The sequence below is a fragment of the Podarcis melisellensis genome, assembly GCF_964234715.1.
Source record: "Podarcis melisellensis genome assembly, chromosome: 11".
NCBI lineage: Eukaryota > Metazoa > Chordata > Lepidosauria > Squamata > Lacertidae > Podarcis > Podarcis melisellensis.
The window spans coordinates 18,374,112-18,388,506 of NC_138543.1; the positions used below are offsets into that span (position 1 = coordinate 18,374,112).

The 14,395-nt window shown below is 42.0% G+C and overlaps 2 protein-coding genes across 2 annotated transcripts in view; both read right to left on the reverse strand.

The window, feature by feature from the left end:
• LOC309379943 (craniofacial development protein 2-like) overlaps positions 1–14,395 on the reverse strand; it is a gene marked incomplete at its 3' end in the record, with an annotated part of 444,433 nt that overhangs the window by 351,483 nt on the left and 78,555 nt on the right. The window lies entirely within an intron of this gene.
• The window catches only part of HSD17B4 (hydroxysteroid 17-beta dehydrogenase 4), a 76,401-nt gene that overhangs the window by 9,993 nt on the left and 52,013 nt on the right, over positions 1–14,395 (reverse strand). Inside the window, exons 18-22 of the mRNA XM_081930558.1 lie at positions 9,355–9,424; positions 6,302–6,408; positions 5,611–5,697; positions 3,367–3,444; positions 1,838–1,976 (exon numbers count right to left, since the gene is read on the reverse strand). Coding sequence (XP_081786684.1) covers positions 1,838–1,976; positions 3,367–3,444; positions 5,611–5,697; positions 6,302–6,408; positions 9,355–9,424 — 481 coding nt within the window. The remainder of the gene's footprint in view (positions 1–1,837; positions 1,977–3,366; positions 3,445–5,610; positions 5,698–6,301; positions 6,409–9,354; positions 9,425–14,395) is intronic.

A 14,395-nucleotide genomic window follows, 5' to 3' on the forward strand; every position in this document is an offset into this window, starting at 1 on the left:
GGCCATGAGGCCGATCCTGATCAGGATCTGACCCATGGAGACAAACAGGTTCCCCACCGCTGCTTTGCAACAGAGGTCAATCACTCAAACTCATTGATTCAGCCATATATATATATATATATATATATATATATATATATATATATGTTTGCTTTCGTAGATTTTCACGGGTACAGGAATGCAGGTTTTGGTGTCCTCGGGTGTCTTCCCGTGTAAAAGTTGGGGTGTCTAGGCGACGTTTCGACGAGGTCTCACTCGTCATCTTCAGGCTGGTGCTTTCGGCTTCTTGTTACTGGAACAGAGCAGGATCTCAGTGTTTGAGTTCCTATAAATACTGTTGAGGGGGTGTGGTGTATAGCCTCCAATGTTCTGGGCAGAGAGGAAGTTCCCAGGCTAGTGTGCCTTTTCTTCTTTTGTTCCTTAATTACTTGAGGGATATCTTGAGTGATTTCTTGAGTGATATCCTGAGTACCACTCAAGAAATCACTCAAGATATCCCTCAAGTAATTAAGGAACAAAAGAAGAAAAGGCACACTAGCCTGGGAACTTCCTCTCTGCCCAGAACATTGGAGGCTATACACCACACCCCCTCAACAGTATTTATAGGAACTCAAACACTGAGATCCTGCTCTGTTCCAGTAACAAGAAGCCGAAAGCACCAGCCTGAAGATGACGAGTGAGACCTCGTCGAAACGTCGCCTAGACACCCCAACTTTTACACGGGAAGACACCCGAGGACACCAAAACCATATATATATATATATATATATACACACACATACACACACACACACACACACACACAAGCTCTGCACTATGATCAGGAAAGACATTGGCACAGAAGAGCAGAAGCTTTCAAGGCATGCATGTTTCATGTGCTTTGTTTTTTCATCACAGCACTTTTAGCATCAACAGCAAACTCCATACATAAATACAAATGTGGAATAGTCATACATAAAAATGCAGCTGCCACTGGGGATAGCATATTATGTATCCTAGCACAACAGAGTGATCAGAACAGAGGATAATGACGACAGAAAGTATAAGAGGGCATTTACATGATGATCATCAAATGCTATTTACCGCCAGGCCAAAGAAGCATTAGCATGATCCTCCCACATGTGAGAGGGGGCAGGCATAATGTGAGAACTGGGATTTAATCCAATCTACTGAGATCTAATTCATTGTTATAGGATTGAGTCAGATCTAAATACTCAGGATTCAGTTTCCAAACCCGAGATGAAGACCAGTGGAGCCTTAAATGAATATTTCTGTAGACATGGATGTGTCTTACTCAAAACAGAAAGTATTATCTATTGTTTCCACGTCCAACTGCTTTGTAGATTACATCTGCTTGCAAATGGGGAAATAAGCCGATGTCTTACAGAGACAAATATGAAAAGGAAAACATTATCCACAGAAGAAAAGAGGAGGAAGAAAATAAACGAGAATTTTCAGAATGTGTATAGTGCTTTTGACTGTCAAAACTAAACACATCACCACTGTAACTTTTGCAACAAATTGATGCAGCATGACCCCCTGTTTAAATATCATCACTGAGGGATAGTGTCCTTTTGTGATATATCTGAACTAGGACTTCAACTCTTTGCATAGCAACCTCATTGCACACCAGCTCTAAGGTGACAAGATGCTAAAGTCTTGTTTTCGATGCCACAAGCCCTACTGTAATAAAATACACCTTCACTTTATTAGAAAGCGAAGCTTCCTTGGCTGCCATATTCCTTTCGTCTAGCAGGGCTTAGAACCACATAAGGTTTCTCGCTTCATTAGGCGACGCAATAAGGCATTCCGTAAATTAATTAAACTTGCGACTTACTCCACTGCACTGCAGTCTTTCCATCCTTAGTGATGTTCCACTGAAATATGGCATTTACTTTCTTCACCAGCTCACTGCCAAGCTCTTTGATGCGGCGACCAATTTCTCCAAACACAAGGTCACTCTTGAGTCCTGCTACCTAATGTATACAAAGAGATATGGCCATTGAGGGATTTCACACCCAAACCCATATCCTGCAATTCATTACTGCATGCACAGAGAATTCTAGCCTCTTTCTTTACAGGATATTTTGTGGCCCTTCTCTGTGGCGTTATAGGCCCCAGGCAGCATATTCCCCACCTCAAAAAAGAGCTCAATATGCTCCTACTCTTTTTGATACAAAGGTGGAAGGGTTTAAGGGGCAAACACAGACTTCTAGATGAAAGATTACGGGAAACTGCTCTAGCAGTATTTCCTGGTAGAAATACTTCACAGCCACGTGTTACTACAATTAAAGCCTTTATTCAGCTAAGCTATGCAAAGTGATTCCATTTATAAACCACTATTCACAAAACATCTCCAAGCAATTCAGCAACAAAAACATCAGTGGTAAAAAGCACATGTAAACAGAATCACAAGCTCAATTTTAAGCAGAAACAGACTGGGATAAAAAAAAACACCTCCATTTAAATGGCTGGTTGGGAAAAGGAAGGCTGAAAAGATAGGAAAGACAGCTCCTGTGTAAGCCGTTTTGATATATTTTTGTATGAAGCACTGCACAAATGTAATAAATAAAATAATAATAATAGGTAACAGGAGGGCATTCAAAAGGGTAGACACTTAAAAGCGCCAATTCCCCCCTGCCAAAATGCTAATAGGCCCAATTTCTACATCATGTAGAATCAAGCTCCTGATGAAATGGTACTGGCAAGATGCCTTCTCCTGCAGAACACAGCTGGGTATACAAGGGCCGAGATGATATTTTAGGCATATTTTAGTTACTTCCACGCAAACACTCAAACCTTCCAACTCAAACATCCTCCCATCCAACCAATCAAGTAAACAAGTGCACGGGAGTCTAATGCTACTGGGTTTACATGAGAATCCTCTGCTTTTGTTTACAACAGAAGCCATGTTGCTAGCCCTGATGACTAGAAATATGGAATTGAACATCTGTGGCGGCAATGTCTTCTGCAAACTGATAGGTCTACAGGGGATAGCTGAGGAGCACTATCTTTAGAGGTCAGGTTAGGGAGAGTGACCTCAGTGGTTTGTATAAACCAAATTCCTCTCCTGATGACTTGCAAAGGCAGGATTTATGCAAAATTAAACAAATGAATGCAAATTGGCTGGAGTTAAATACGTCACAGAAACTTTTCTGGGAGGGTGGAGGATTTGGGTCATAATGCAAAGGTTTGCTGCTATTATTACCATTTTCGTGACTAACTTAAGTCCCATCAGTTTTAATGTGTCTACTCTAAGCATGACTAGATTTCTATCCAACTCATTTTCATTATTCAGTGTAGCATATAAACTGTTCTTGAATTCATCATACAAAGCAATGACTCACACCTTCACACTTTCCCTACCTTAGCTGAAGGCTGTTCAGAGGATGAGGTGAGATCGACATATGCTCCTCCAATTGCAACCTCTCCTGTCTCTTTGACCTGGAAAAAAAAATCAAATATAAGCAATTTCTACAGCACCAGTGCGTGTTTGAAAAGTCTGAACATAAAAATTATAAACAGAACAATAGCTATATTGGAACAATTTAAAGATCTTCTTTGCATCTTAAATTGCACAGGTCAAATCTAGCAAAGGAAAGGAAGGGTTGAAATAGGAATAATTAAGCAAACTATCCTAAAGCCAGAACCATTTTGCTTGAATCATTTCATAAAATCAAGTATGGCTTAATGAAAGAAAACCTAAGAACAATCAGTGACAATGTTCCGGTGGGTTAAAAAGCCACAAGAGCAGAGAGGAAATAATCATGTCCAATCATTTCAAATATTAAATACAGACTTGTCAATGAAAGGGCTGCATGTTTTAGCCAAACATACTGTGTATGAATAAACATTGAAGGCAAGCTGCCAGTGTTTAACAAGCTGCTGCTATTTAATTGGCTCTATTAAAAAAAAGGATAGGAAGAAAGAAAATGTTGTTTGCTGCTTTTTTACATCTTTATTTACTTTTAAAGCTCAGGGGCAATCGCCTTTTTCAGTTTATCTACCACTCTGGGTTTTTTTCTGAAATTAAGGGAACGAAAATGATTTCCAAAAACAGATTAAAGAACCACAAAGACTGGGGAAGAGACGCCAAGAGACTCAAGGTCAACAGCATTATCAAAAACTCTCTTTACATGCATTTTCAAAGATGCCAACAAAGTTTGCCTTAAAAAATAGCAGTATGCATGTGGGCTGGAAGAGATTGAGCAAATTGAACTGAGGTTTTGAACAGCTATTCTAATGCTGCTTTCCAGAACCCTCAACCTTGTTTTTGACAAGGAAAAAAATATCGGGGGCAAAGGAAGTGGAGTAGCTATTCAGAAGTCCTGTGAGGACAAGTGATGGACTGTGGCCCAGGGGCCAAGCACAATGCTTGCATTCAGAAGGTCCCAGGTTGAATGTCTGGAATATTTAGTTTAAAAGGAACAGGTTGCAGATGATAGGAAAGACCTCCACCTGGGACCTTGGAGAGATGCTGGCAGATGAGATAATACCAGTCAAGGTAAAAGAAGAAGAAGAGGAGTTTGGATTTGATATCCCGCTTTATCACTACCCGAAGGAGTCTCAAAGCGGCTAACATTCTCCTTTCCCTTCCTCCCCCACAACAAACACTCTGTGAGGTGAGCGGGGCAGAGAGACTTCAGAGAAGTGTGACTGGCCCAAGGTCACCCTGCAGCTGCATGTGGAGGAGCGGGGACACGAACCCGGTTCACCAGATTACGAGTCTACCGCTCTTAACCACTACACCACACTGGCTCTCACAAACAGTCCAACCTGATAGATTTAGCTTCTTATGCTCCTAGCCCTTACCTGCGCTTGTTCCCAGACAACTTTAGTATAGAACTAACTTCCCACTTCCACACCCAATTTATGACTGCATGTATTTCCTGCAAGGAGTATGAGGTGGCATACAAGGTTTCTGTCTCTCTGTCACAACAACCTTGTGAGGTAGGTTACACTGAGAGAAGATGACTGGCCCAAGGTCATTGGGTGAGCTTCATGGCTGAGTGGAGATTCTAACATAGGTCTTGGCAGACACTATAAATGGTAAATTACACCGACTCCACTTCCAAAGACTCCTGATTCCAATATTATCCTTGTCGTCAGCAGACTCAATCATTAGCCATAAATACACCTGGTTTCCCTAGTTGGCCCAAGACCCTTTGCTGCCTGAGGTAAAGGACAAGATGATGATGATGATGATGATGATGATGATGATATTTATACCCCGCCCATCTGGCTGGGTTTCCCCAACCACTCTGGGTGGCTCCCAACAGAATATTAAAAATACAATAAAACATCAAACATTAAAAACTTCCCTAAACAAGGCTGCCTTCAGATGTCTTCTAAAAGTCAGATAGTTGTTTATTTCCTTGACATCAGATGAGAGGGTGTTCCACAGGGCGGGCACCACTACTGAGAAGGCCCTCTGCCTGGTTCCCTGTAGCTTCACTTCTCACAGGAAGGGAACCGCCAGAAGGCCCTCAGAGCTGAACCTCAGTGTCCGGACTGAAATGAATGGGATTCATGCACACAGGAAGAGATCCATTCTAGGGTACTGTTTTGTTTTGTTTTAACTGCCACAAATCTTGGTTTCACCCTACTGACCTTGGTCTGAAGATGAATCCTGTTTCCTTCCTTCCACATCTCTGTTTGCAAAGTTTGTCCCGGGTAAACTGGTTTTGCAAACCGCACCTAACACAAGGAAAATATAGGTATACTTTAACAGGGATGGGGGAGGAATTCTATGAAATATTAAAAACACTTTGCTATGGCTGTTATCGTTGTTATCCCTCACATTCACTTTAAGTGTTTGCTTGTGGAAAGATGCAGTTTGGATTAAGCACTGCCACCGAAGTTGACAAACCCATCCTCTAAAAACCATTAAGACTGTGGAAAGAGCTGAAGGAGCCTATTCCCTTTATTCTAAGGGCAGCATCAACAAATGCAAGCCTGTCCCAATGGAACTGTAAACAACTTCTCTAAAATATGTTTGTAAGCCACTACGCAAATTGTGTCTTATTATGTAAACTGCTTCGAAAACTTTGTGGCTGAAATGACAAATACTTACTGCAGATAAATAGAACGAGAAAAAGGAAAGTATAATTGAGGCGTTTCTAATGTACATTAATAGCAAACAAAAAAGTACAGTGTATGTAAAACACGTGAGGTAACATCAAATCAAGTGTCAACGTGACACAACGAATTGTATTTTATGTCTGCATCTTAAGTGCAATTAAGAAATCTTGTCTTCATCTCGCAATGAACACAAAATATCCCAGGAGAAGCATTAACAGACCTTAATTGCCTTGAACTTGGTCACATCGTTATTTGCAAAGTGTTTCAAAACATGCCTGGCAGCAAATCCGAAAGAACAAAGTCCATGCAATATGGGCTTCTGAAATCCTATTAAGAGAATACAAATAAAGTGCTGCATTTCTTACACAAAATCTCTACATTTAGAAATGCGCTCCAAGGATCATCAGCATTTAACTCATACTAAACTAAAGGATTTTTCAGGAATTAGTGGCTTGGAGAGGCAATACAGATGCATTGTGGGAGGGGTTGCCCCAGAGGTCACATGACTCTACCAGCCACTCTCATGATGAGGAAACCCCAATATTCCAGGGCTCTCAGTTGCCTCCAGATAGAACAGGCCACTGCAGAACTTCATCTTAACCATGTAAGGGACTGGAAGAATTTGCACAACTTTGAAGGCGAGGCTAAATTTGTGGCTCCAATGTCCCGTTCTACTCCGGTGGCCTCTCCAAGCCAGTAATATCTGAAGAGGATGTTAACCAAAAACAGAATAAGCAGAGATGCTCAGATAAAATGTCCGCAGTATCGCATCCTCTTATAACCTTTATAAAGCCTGGAGACACTTCACCTCATTTTTTTTAAAAAAGGCAAACCGATTATTAAGAAGGGGCTATTTGGCTAGGGAGTGAAGATATTCACTGGCTCACGGTTTGATTCTAGATACAATGCAAAAATGATGATTTTGCTCTTAGCATCTGACGTTTGCCTCTTCCTTAAGATCAGCTTGTAAGATCTTTTCCTTGATTTCCCCATATATACAGCCTTGGCTCAGTATTCCTGAAGGAGCATCTCTACCGCCATTGTTCAGCCCAGACATGAAGTTTGGCTCCGAGGGCCTTCTGGTGGTTCCCTCACTGTGAGAATTGAGGTTACAGGGAACCAGGCGGAGGGCCTTTTCAGTAGTGGTGCCAGCCCTGTGGAAGGCCCTCCCACCAGATGTCAAGGAAATACAACTATCTGACTTTCAGAAGACATCTGAAGGCAGCCCTGTATCGGGAATTTTTAATGTTTGATGTTTTATTGTATTTTTAATATTCTGTTGGGAGCTGCTCAGAGTGGCTGGGGAAACCAAGCCAGATGGGCAGGGTATAAATTATTATTATCATCATCTTTGTAGAGTACAGTGGTAGGGTTACAAACACCTCAGGTTACAAACTCCGCTAACCCAGAAGTAGTACTTTGGGTTAAGAACTTGGCCCCAGGATGAGAACAGAAATCGCATGGCGGCAGCACGGCGGCAGCAGGTGGCCCATTAGCTAAAGTGGTACCTTAGGTTGAGAACAGTTTCAGGTTAAGAACAGACTTCTGGGACAAATTAAGTTCGTAACTCGAGGTGCCACTGTAGTTATATGGCAGCCTATCTGTGTGAGAGAGTGAGAGTGAGTGAGACAGACAGACAGACAGACAGACAGACAGACAGTGTCTAGTGACTTCCCATTAATGGAACATTGTTCCCAGTAAGTCCAGAATGGCTCAAGTTTTGCAGTATTTTTGGAACTGAGTAAAATGTTGAATTCCCCAATGTTTTAGGTGCTTGATGGCTGATTTCATTAGCGTTGCTATTTCTGCTGTTTTAGTCGGTTTTCAAAATTTGTTTAGTTTTGTTATTGGATTGGGTTATATGTTTTGTTTATCATGAACAGCTGCATTTGGTGCTTTTACAACATTGAGGTGGAATACAAATGTGATCTTCAGATAAAGGGAGGTGTGCAAGCAAAGAAAAGAGGGAAAAGAACAAATATGGATAGAATAGAATCTGAGGTACCCATAATGATAGGTCACAAATAGCTGGGAAGAATTAACCTTTTGCTCAATCTGCGTGCACCTATATATAGCAAAGTGAGGGAACCATATGCAATTGCTTTCAAATTTAATCCTTTTCCAGAAGTGTAGTAAAAGCAGCAGTGCATCTTGTGGCCCCTTTAAAACTAACAAATCTATTTTGGCATCAATTTTCACGGACCACAGTCCACCTCATCAATTCATTACATTTTTGTTTTGTTTTTAACAGGCCACAAGATGCTTTATTGTTTTGAATTATCAAAACATGATACCAGCTCCTATAAATCTGAAACATTCTTACAGCCTTCTCTTTGAGCACTGCCGTATTTATTTATTTTTAAATCGATAGGAAATTTCAACAGAAGTATGAAAAAGATCTACCGCAAGAAACCAGGAACATACAGCCTGCCAGCACATAGTTAGTTTTATGTTTACATTCATTGTAATTATGTGTGCTATATTGGCAACTCTCCATATAGTGGACAGACAAGGCACAGAGGGGTCAATTTCTGCCACACAGGAACACAGGATATTTCAGTATACTCGTGCAGACTTTGGACTTCGATTTCTTGCCATACTTTATAGAAAACCCCATTTGAAAAGCTTTGTTCACGTGTGACACTGATAAAAGCTGCCTTCACCCATGTACATGTGAAAGAGTGTATGCTTGCTGATTGGTACAGCTCGGTTCTTGAGTACACATGAACAAAGATTCTTTACTTTTTGAACGTTAGATGTGAATACTTGTACAGGTTTGCAGCTCAACTGTTTTGTACAAAGATTGCATACTTGTTGAATGTAATGTGTGAACACCCCCTAAACTGTTTCTGATGTGTCATTGCTATTCAAATAAAACGCTAAAAAAAAAAAAATGCAGCAGACACGCTCAGTGCCTAAGAGTAGCTCTCTGAATTTTGGTTTATATATTCCTCATGGGAGCAAGGTTCCGAAGTAAGCTAAATGAAAGGCAGGAAAAGATAACTACAGCTTGCAGTCTAGCCACCTGGAAAGTGGTAGAATGAAATATTTGGTTTAGAACTCAAAATTATGGGATAGCCACTTATACTTCAAAAATACCAGTTACCAGCTGAAAATTCAACATTTGGTTAATTTCTTATTTTAGGATAGCAGTTGTCAATTCTCAAACCTTAAATGCAATTTTTTAAAAAAAGAATATTGCTGAAAAAGCTGAAAAGGCATTTGTGACTCTTATCAATAAAATAAAGCAAAAGAGAGTTTATTCAAACTTACCTCCAAGGGCAGCAAAACCAGGTTCAATGTGTAAAGGATTCCAATCTCCACTCAGGCGATACAAAGCAGCCTACGGATAAAAAAATAATAAATATTAGGAATTATTAAACAACTGAAAACAGCTGCAACTTTTTTTTATTATTGCCAGGAGCACAATTTATTTATTTATATGCCGAACAATTGATATTCTTTCCATACTGCCTAGAAATGTTCAAGAAATGTTATGGCCAGCATCGTAGAACAAAACAATGAATATCCAAAGAACCTCACAATGAATTGCAGCAAGCAAAACACAGATAGGAGATGTCTGTCATAAGACACCATAATAAAACATAATGAGCTCAGGACAGCTGCATTCCTTGACCCAGTAGACAGGACAGGCTGAAGACAAGACATAATTACCATTCTCCATAACTTCTCCATATTGCAGTGCCCGAATAAATGCCCACCTGAATGTGTCAAGGCAGAAGGGCAGTGGCAGTGGGGGGAGAAACACAACCTTCATTTTGAAGCAAATGATTCAGGACTACTAGTAATCCAATAAAACAAGACATGCCATTTGTGTTCATCTTAAATAAAGAACTGAATTCAGAGCTCTGTTTTTAGGTGAGGTCTGCAACAAAATGTTGCTGCTCAGGGTTTCCAGCCAGCCATTTCGTTCCCCTTTCCCGCAGGCTCCCCTTCAAAGAGTCAGCCTACTGAGCATGCTCAGATCACCTTTTTTCGTCTTAAAATGTTTTTATTAGTTCTGCAAACATTGGGGCTCTGCACACTTGCTGTCATCTCTCGCAGGTGCGGATCGTGCCCATTTTGGGTTACATAAGGATTAGCACCCAAGAAAATGAGATCATGCTGTTGAACATAGGACAGAATTCATGTGTGTGTGTGTGTGTGTGTGTGTGTGTGTGTGTGTGCACAGCTTTGTGGTTGCACCGAAGTCATATTTAAAGACACTTCTTCAAAATCAAGGGAGATATTTTAAATATAGCCAAGAGCCACAGAATTTCAGTATTTGTTACTTTCACAGGAACCTTCAGCATTCAGAGATTCATTCATGTCGCTTCTTATTGCTTTTCACTCCTCAGACTGATCCTTTGGGCAGCCCGTAGTCTGTATGCACACTGTACGCTTTCCCATACGCTACCTGATTACACGTGTGACTGAACAAAACTCAAGTTTATGCATGGGATTTCTTTACTGTAGTACAAATGCTTTTCGTTGCTGCAAAGTTTAAAGAGAGCTACGAGCACATCATTTCTGACTTTTTCAGAATCACTCCTACTTTCTGGAAGTTGTGACTCTGGGGTCGAATGGGCAGATAACACCCAAGCTGTCTAAACTACAGTGGTACCTCAGGTTACAGACACTTCAGGTTACAGACTCCGCTAACCCAGAAATAGTACCTCAGGTTAAGAACTTTGCTTCAGGATGAGAACAGAAATTGTGTGGCGGCGGCAGCCCCCATTAGCTAAAGTGGTGTCTCAGGTTAAGAACAGTTTCAGGTTAAGAACGGATCTCCAGAACTAATTAAGTTCTTAACCCGAGGTACCACTGTACAGACAGTTTTAACATCCATAGACACCCACACTACAAGGTTATACTGACTCAAGTCAGTGAGGCTGTTAGAACATAGCTGAAGATCAATCACTTGGGGGCATTCCACAGGTAACCCTGTCCCTCTCTATTTGTTTATTAATAGCAAGGATGGGAACGTGTGGCCCTCTAGAACAGTGGTTTCCCAACCTTTTTTGGCCCATGCTCCACTTAAGCATCTCTAATCGTAGCTGTCAACTTACAGATTTGAAAATAAGGGATCAGCAGCCAAAATAAGGGATTTTAGTCAACCAGCAGCCAAACGAAGCCTCAAGCAGTGGTTCCCACAGCACAGCAACCCAGCAAAGGGGATGCAGCAAGGAAAACCACCGTCACCTCTCCGCTTGGAAGCGCTGAGCAAAGGCGAGTCCCCAGGTAACACGGCCAATTTGATCGGCACAAGGCATGCAAGCTCCATTCCCCAGTCGTTCTTAGACTCTTTATTGGGTGAGCAATGCAGCTAAGCAACACAGTTGGAGCCTCCCTCCTCCCTGGCTGGCAGGAAGGGAGGGAGAGGAGCTGCTTTCTTTGAAACCCAGGAAATTTAAGGGACATCATCAATAAAGGACAGCAGCGGGACACAGAGCTGGGATAAGGGACTTTCCCGCCAAATAAGGGACGGTTGACAGCTATGTCTCTAATATCCTGGTGCTCCCCCCGCCGGTGACATATAATTCTTATTATTCAAAAAGTGAAGTCCAATTAACATGGAGGAAGCCTAAAAGGCCATTAACTGTTAATAATTCATTCTCAAATTGCCCCCCTTAAAAATCAAATTGCCCTCCTGTGGAGCATGTGCCCCACGTTGGGAACCATGGCTCTAGAAGTTGTTGAGCTCCACTTCACAGCAGCTCTAGCCAGCATGAACAATTGTTAGGGATTATGAGAGCAGTTGCCCAACAACTTCAGGCAGGCCACAGGTTCACCATCCCTGGTATAAACAACCAGAGAAGATGAGATGGTGTCTGTTATGTTGCTCCTACCTGTGCTAGGAAGCAAATCTAGAAACCCTCATACAGAACATGTTGATATACAATTAATGACATGCACAGTGACAGAGACATCAGCATATGAAACGGGTTCACAGGAACAGAGCGATGGAGGACTCATAGGTTCTGTGCTGGTGTGACCTGACTCTGGCTTATGAGCACAGTGTGGTGGGTTTCAACTTGCATACCCTGTCTGCTTATGAGTACAGATTTAGTTTGCCCACCACAGAAGCATATCAGCAGCAACTTCTGCATTTGGAGGGTGGATGGACTGCTAATCCACACTAGCCTCTTGAGATGGAGCCAGTGTGAGGATGCAGGCACAAAACAGCTGTTTCACATGGACAGAACTCCTGCCAGGGCAACAGGCATTTAGTAAATCTCCTGGACTTAACAATATCCCAACTTGAAGTGAAGGCCCAAGACAGGTGTTGATCATCATGTGAGCTGCGCACAGGTGGTCTGAAGCGAGCGAGCTACCACCATTCCTGTGGAGCCTCTTTTTATTGAGACAAACGCAAAAGCTAGGCAAATACATTTTGGGCTGTGACCTTTACACATCTTCCGTCCCAAGATTGTGGGGTGGTACGAAGTTATTTTGGCACCTGTTTCCACAGTGTCATTTTCCCCTTGCACAGTGTATGACAAAAGGAGACAAAAGGTCTCAAAGGAGAAGTTTACAGACAAGACACTGCTGACGTCTGAGACCGCAAAAGGTCAGACATAGGTGGAATGATGTACCAGACAGCTGTGGCTTGTCTGGGGGGGGGGGATTTCCCTGCACCCCAAGGTCATGCGTGCAGGCAGACTGTGGCTGCCTGCTGGCGGGGAAGTGTGCTCCCTCCGGACCCCACTCCCCACTCCGCGATATCCCTACACCAACTGGTTACTTCTTCTTTATGCTTCTGTTATAGCTCTGCCAATGACGCCATATGGGGAATGAAATCTTCTGAACTGTGTCTTAATTCAACAAGTAAATAGTCTTTTTAAAAAAATACAAGACTTTGCAAAGGCAGAGATGCAAAAAGCTCTGATTTCTGCACTGCTCCAACAATGGCATTATTTCAATTAGCATATAAAAACCGATCCGTCTTTAGACCATAACAAAAGTCAATTGATTAGCAGCATTAGACTGAAGTTGGTCATAATATGGTTGGATTGCTCGCCAATTAATAACACAAATTGTCAAGTTTTATTTCCTAACAATTTAGGAGTTCTGCCAGATCAAAAGAGGAAAGGCAATATTCAACCTGTCGGCATCAATTTTTCAGTCTTGCCTGCTGTCAACAATAAAGGTCACTGGCAAAACTAAGGGAAACGGCAGTCTTGTTATACAATCACATACTGTTTTATGAATGGGTAGGGTGGGGTCTGTCACAATAGCAGGTGTTCCAATACAATAGATCTCCATACTGGAAATAATTTTTCTCTGGAAAAGCATGCAATACTTTGGTAATAAAACACAGATACTTAGGAGCAGAGGACCCAATTAAAAGAATTGCATCTTTAACTTTTAGCAAAAAAAAAAAAAAGAGATTGTGTGTCAATTTGATCTGGGACTAGAACTTGAAGGGGGGTGGATATGTTAATTTTATCTTTGTGACATTTTCCTGAAAGCTGTCGTTCTGTAAGGGGTCCAATATAGTACCACCAGTGTATATGACACAATAGTTCAGCCCAGACACTGAGGTCCAGCTCCGAGGGCCTTCTGACGGTTCTCTCACTGTGAGAAGTGAAGTTACAGGGAACCTGGCAAAGGGCCTTCTCAGTAGTTGCACCCACCTTGTGGAACACCCTCCCATCAGATGTCAAGGGAATAAACAACTACCTGACTTTTAGAAGATATCTGAAGGCAGGTAAGTTTTTTAATTTTGATGTTTTACTGCATTTGATGTTTTAGTTTATTGAAAGCCGCCCGGATTGACTGGGGCAACCTGGTCAGATGGGTGGTAAACAAGCAAGCAAATAAATAAATAAATGGACTAAGCAATGAAAAAAAAGGCTAGCTCCAAGGAGTTTATAATCTTTACCACTGTCAGCATTTAAATAGAAGGGAGAGGGCAATGGTAACCAACAACAGATAGGCAAGAGAGGCATAAGAGCCTAAAATGATACATCTTTGGTAGATAAAGGTAAAGGTAAAGGGACCCCTGACCAGCTGTGGCCAACTCTGGGGTTGTGGCACTCATCTCACTTTATTGACTGAGGGAGCCAGCGTACAGCTTCCGGGTCATGTGGCCAGCATGACTAAGCTGCTTCTGGCGAACCAGAGCAGCGCACAGAAATGCCATTTACCTTCCAGCCAGAGCGGTACCTATTTATCTACTTGCACTTTGACGTGCTTTTGAACTGCTAGGTTGGCAGGATCAGGGATTGAACAATGGGAGCTCACCCCGTCACGGGGATTTGAACCGCCAACCTTCTGATCGTCAAGTCCTAGGCTCTGTGGTTTAACCCAC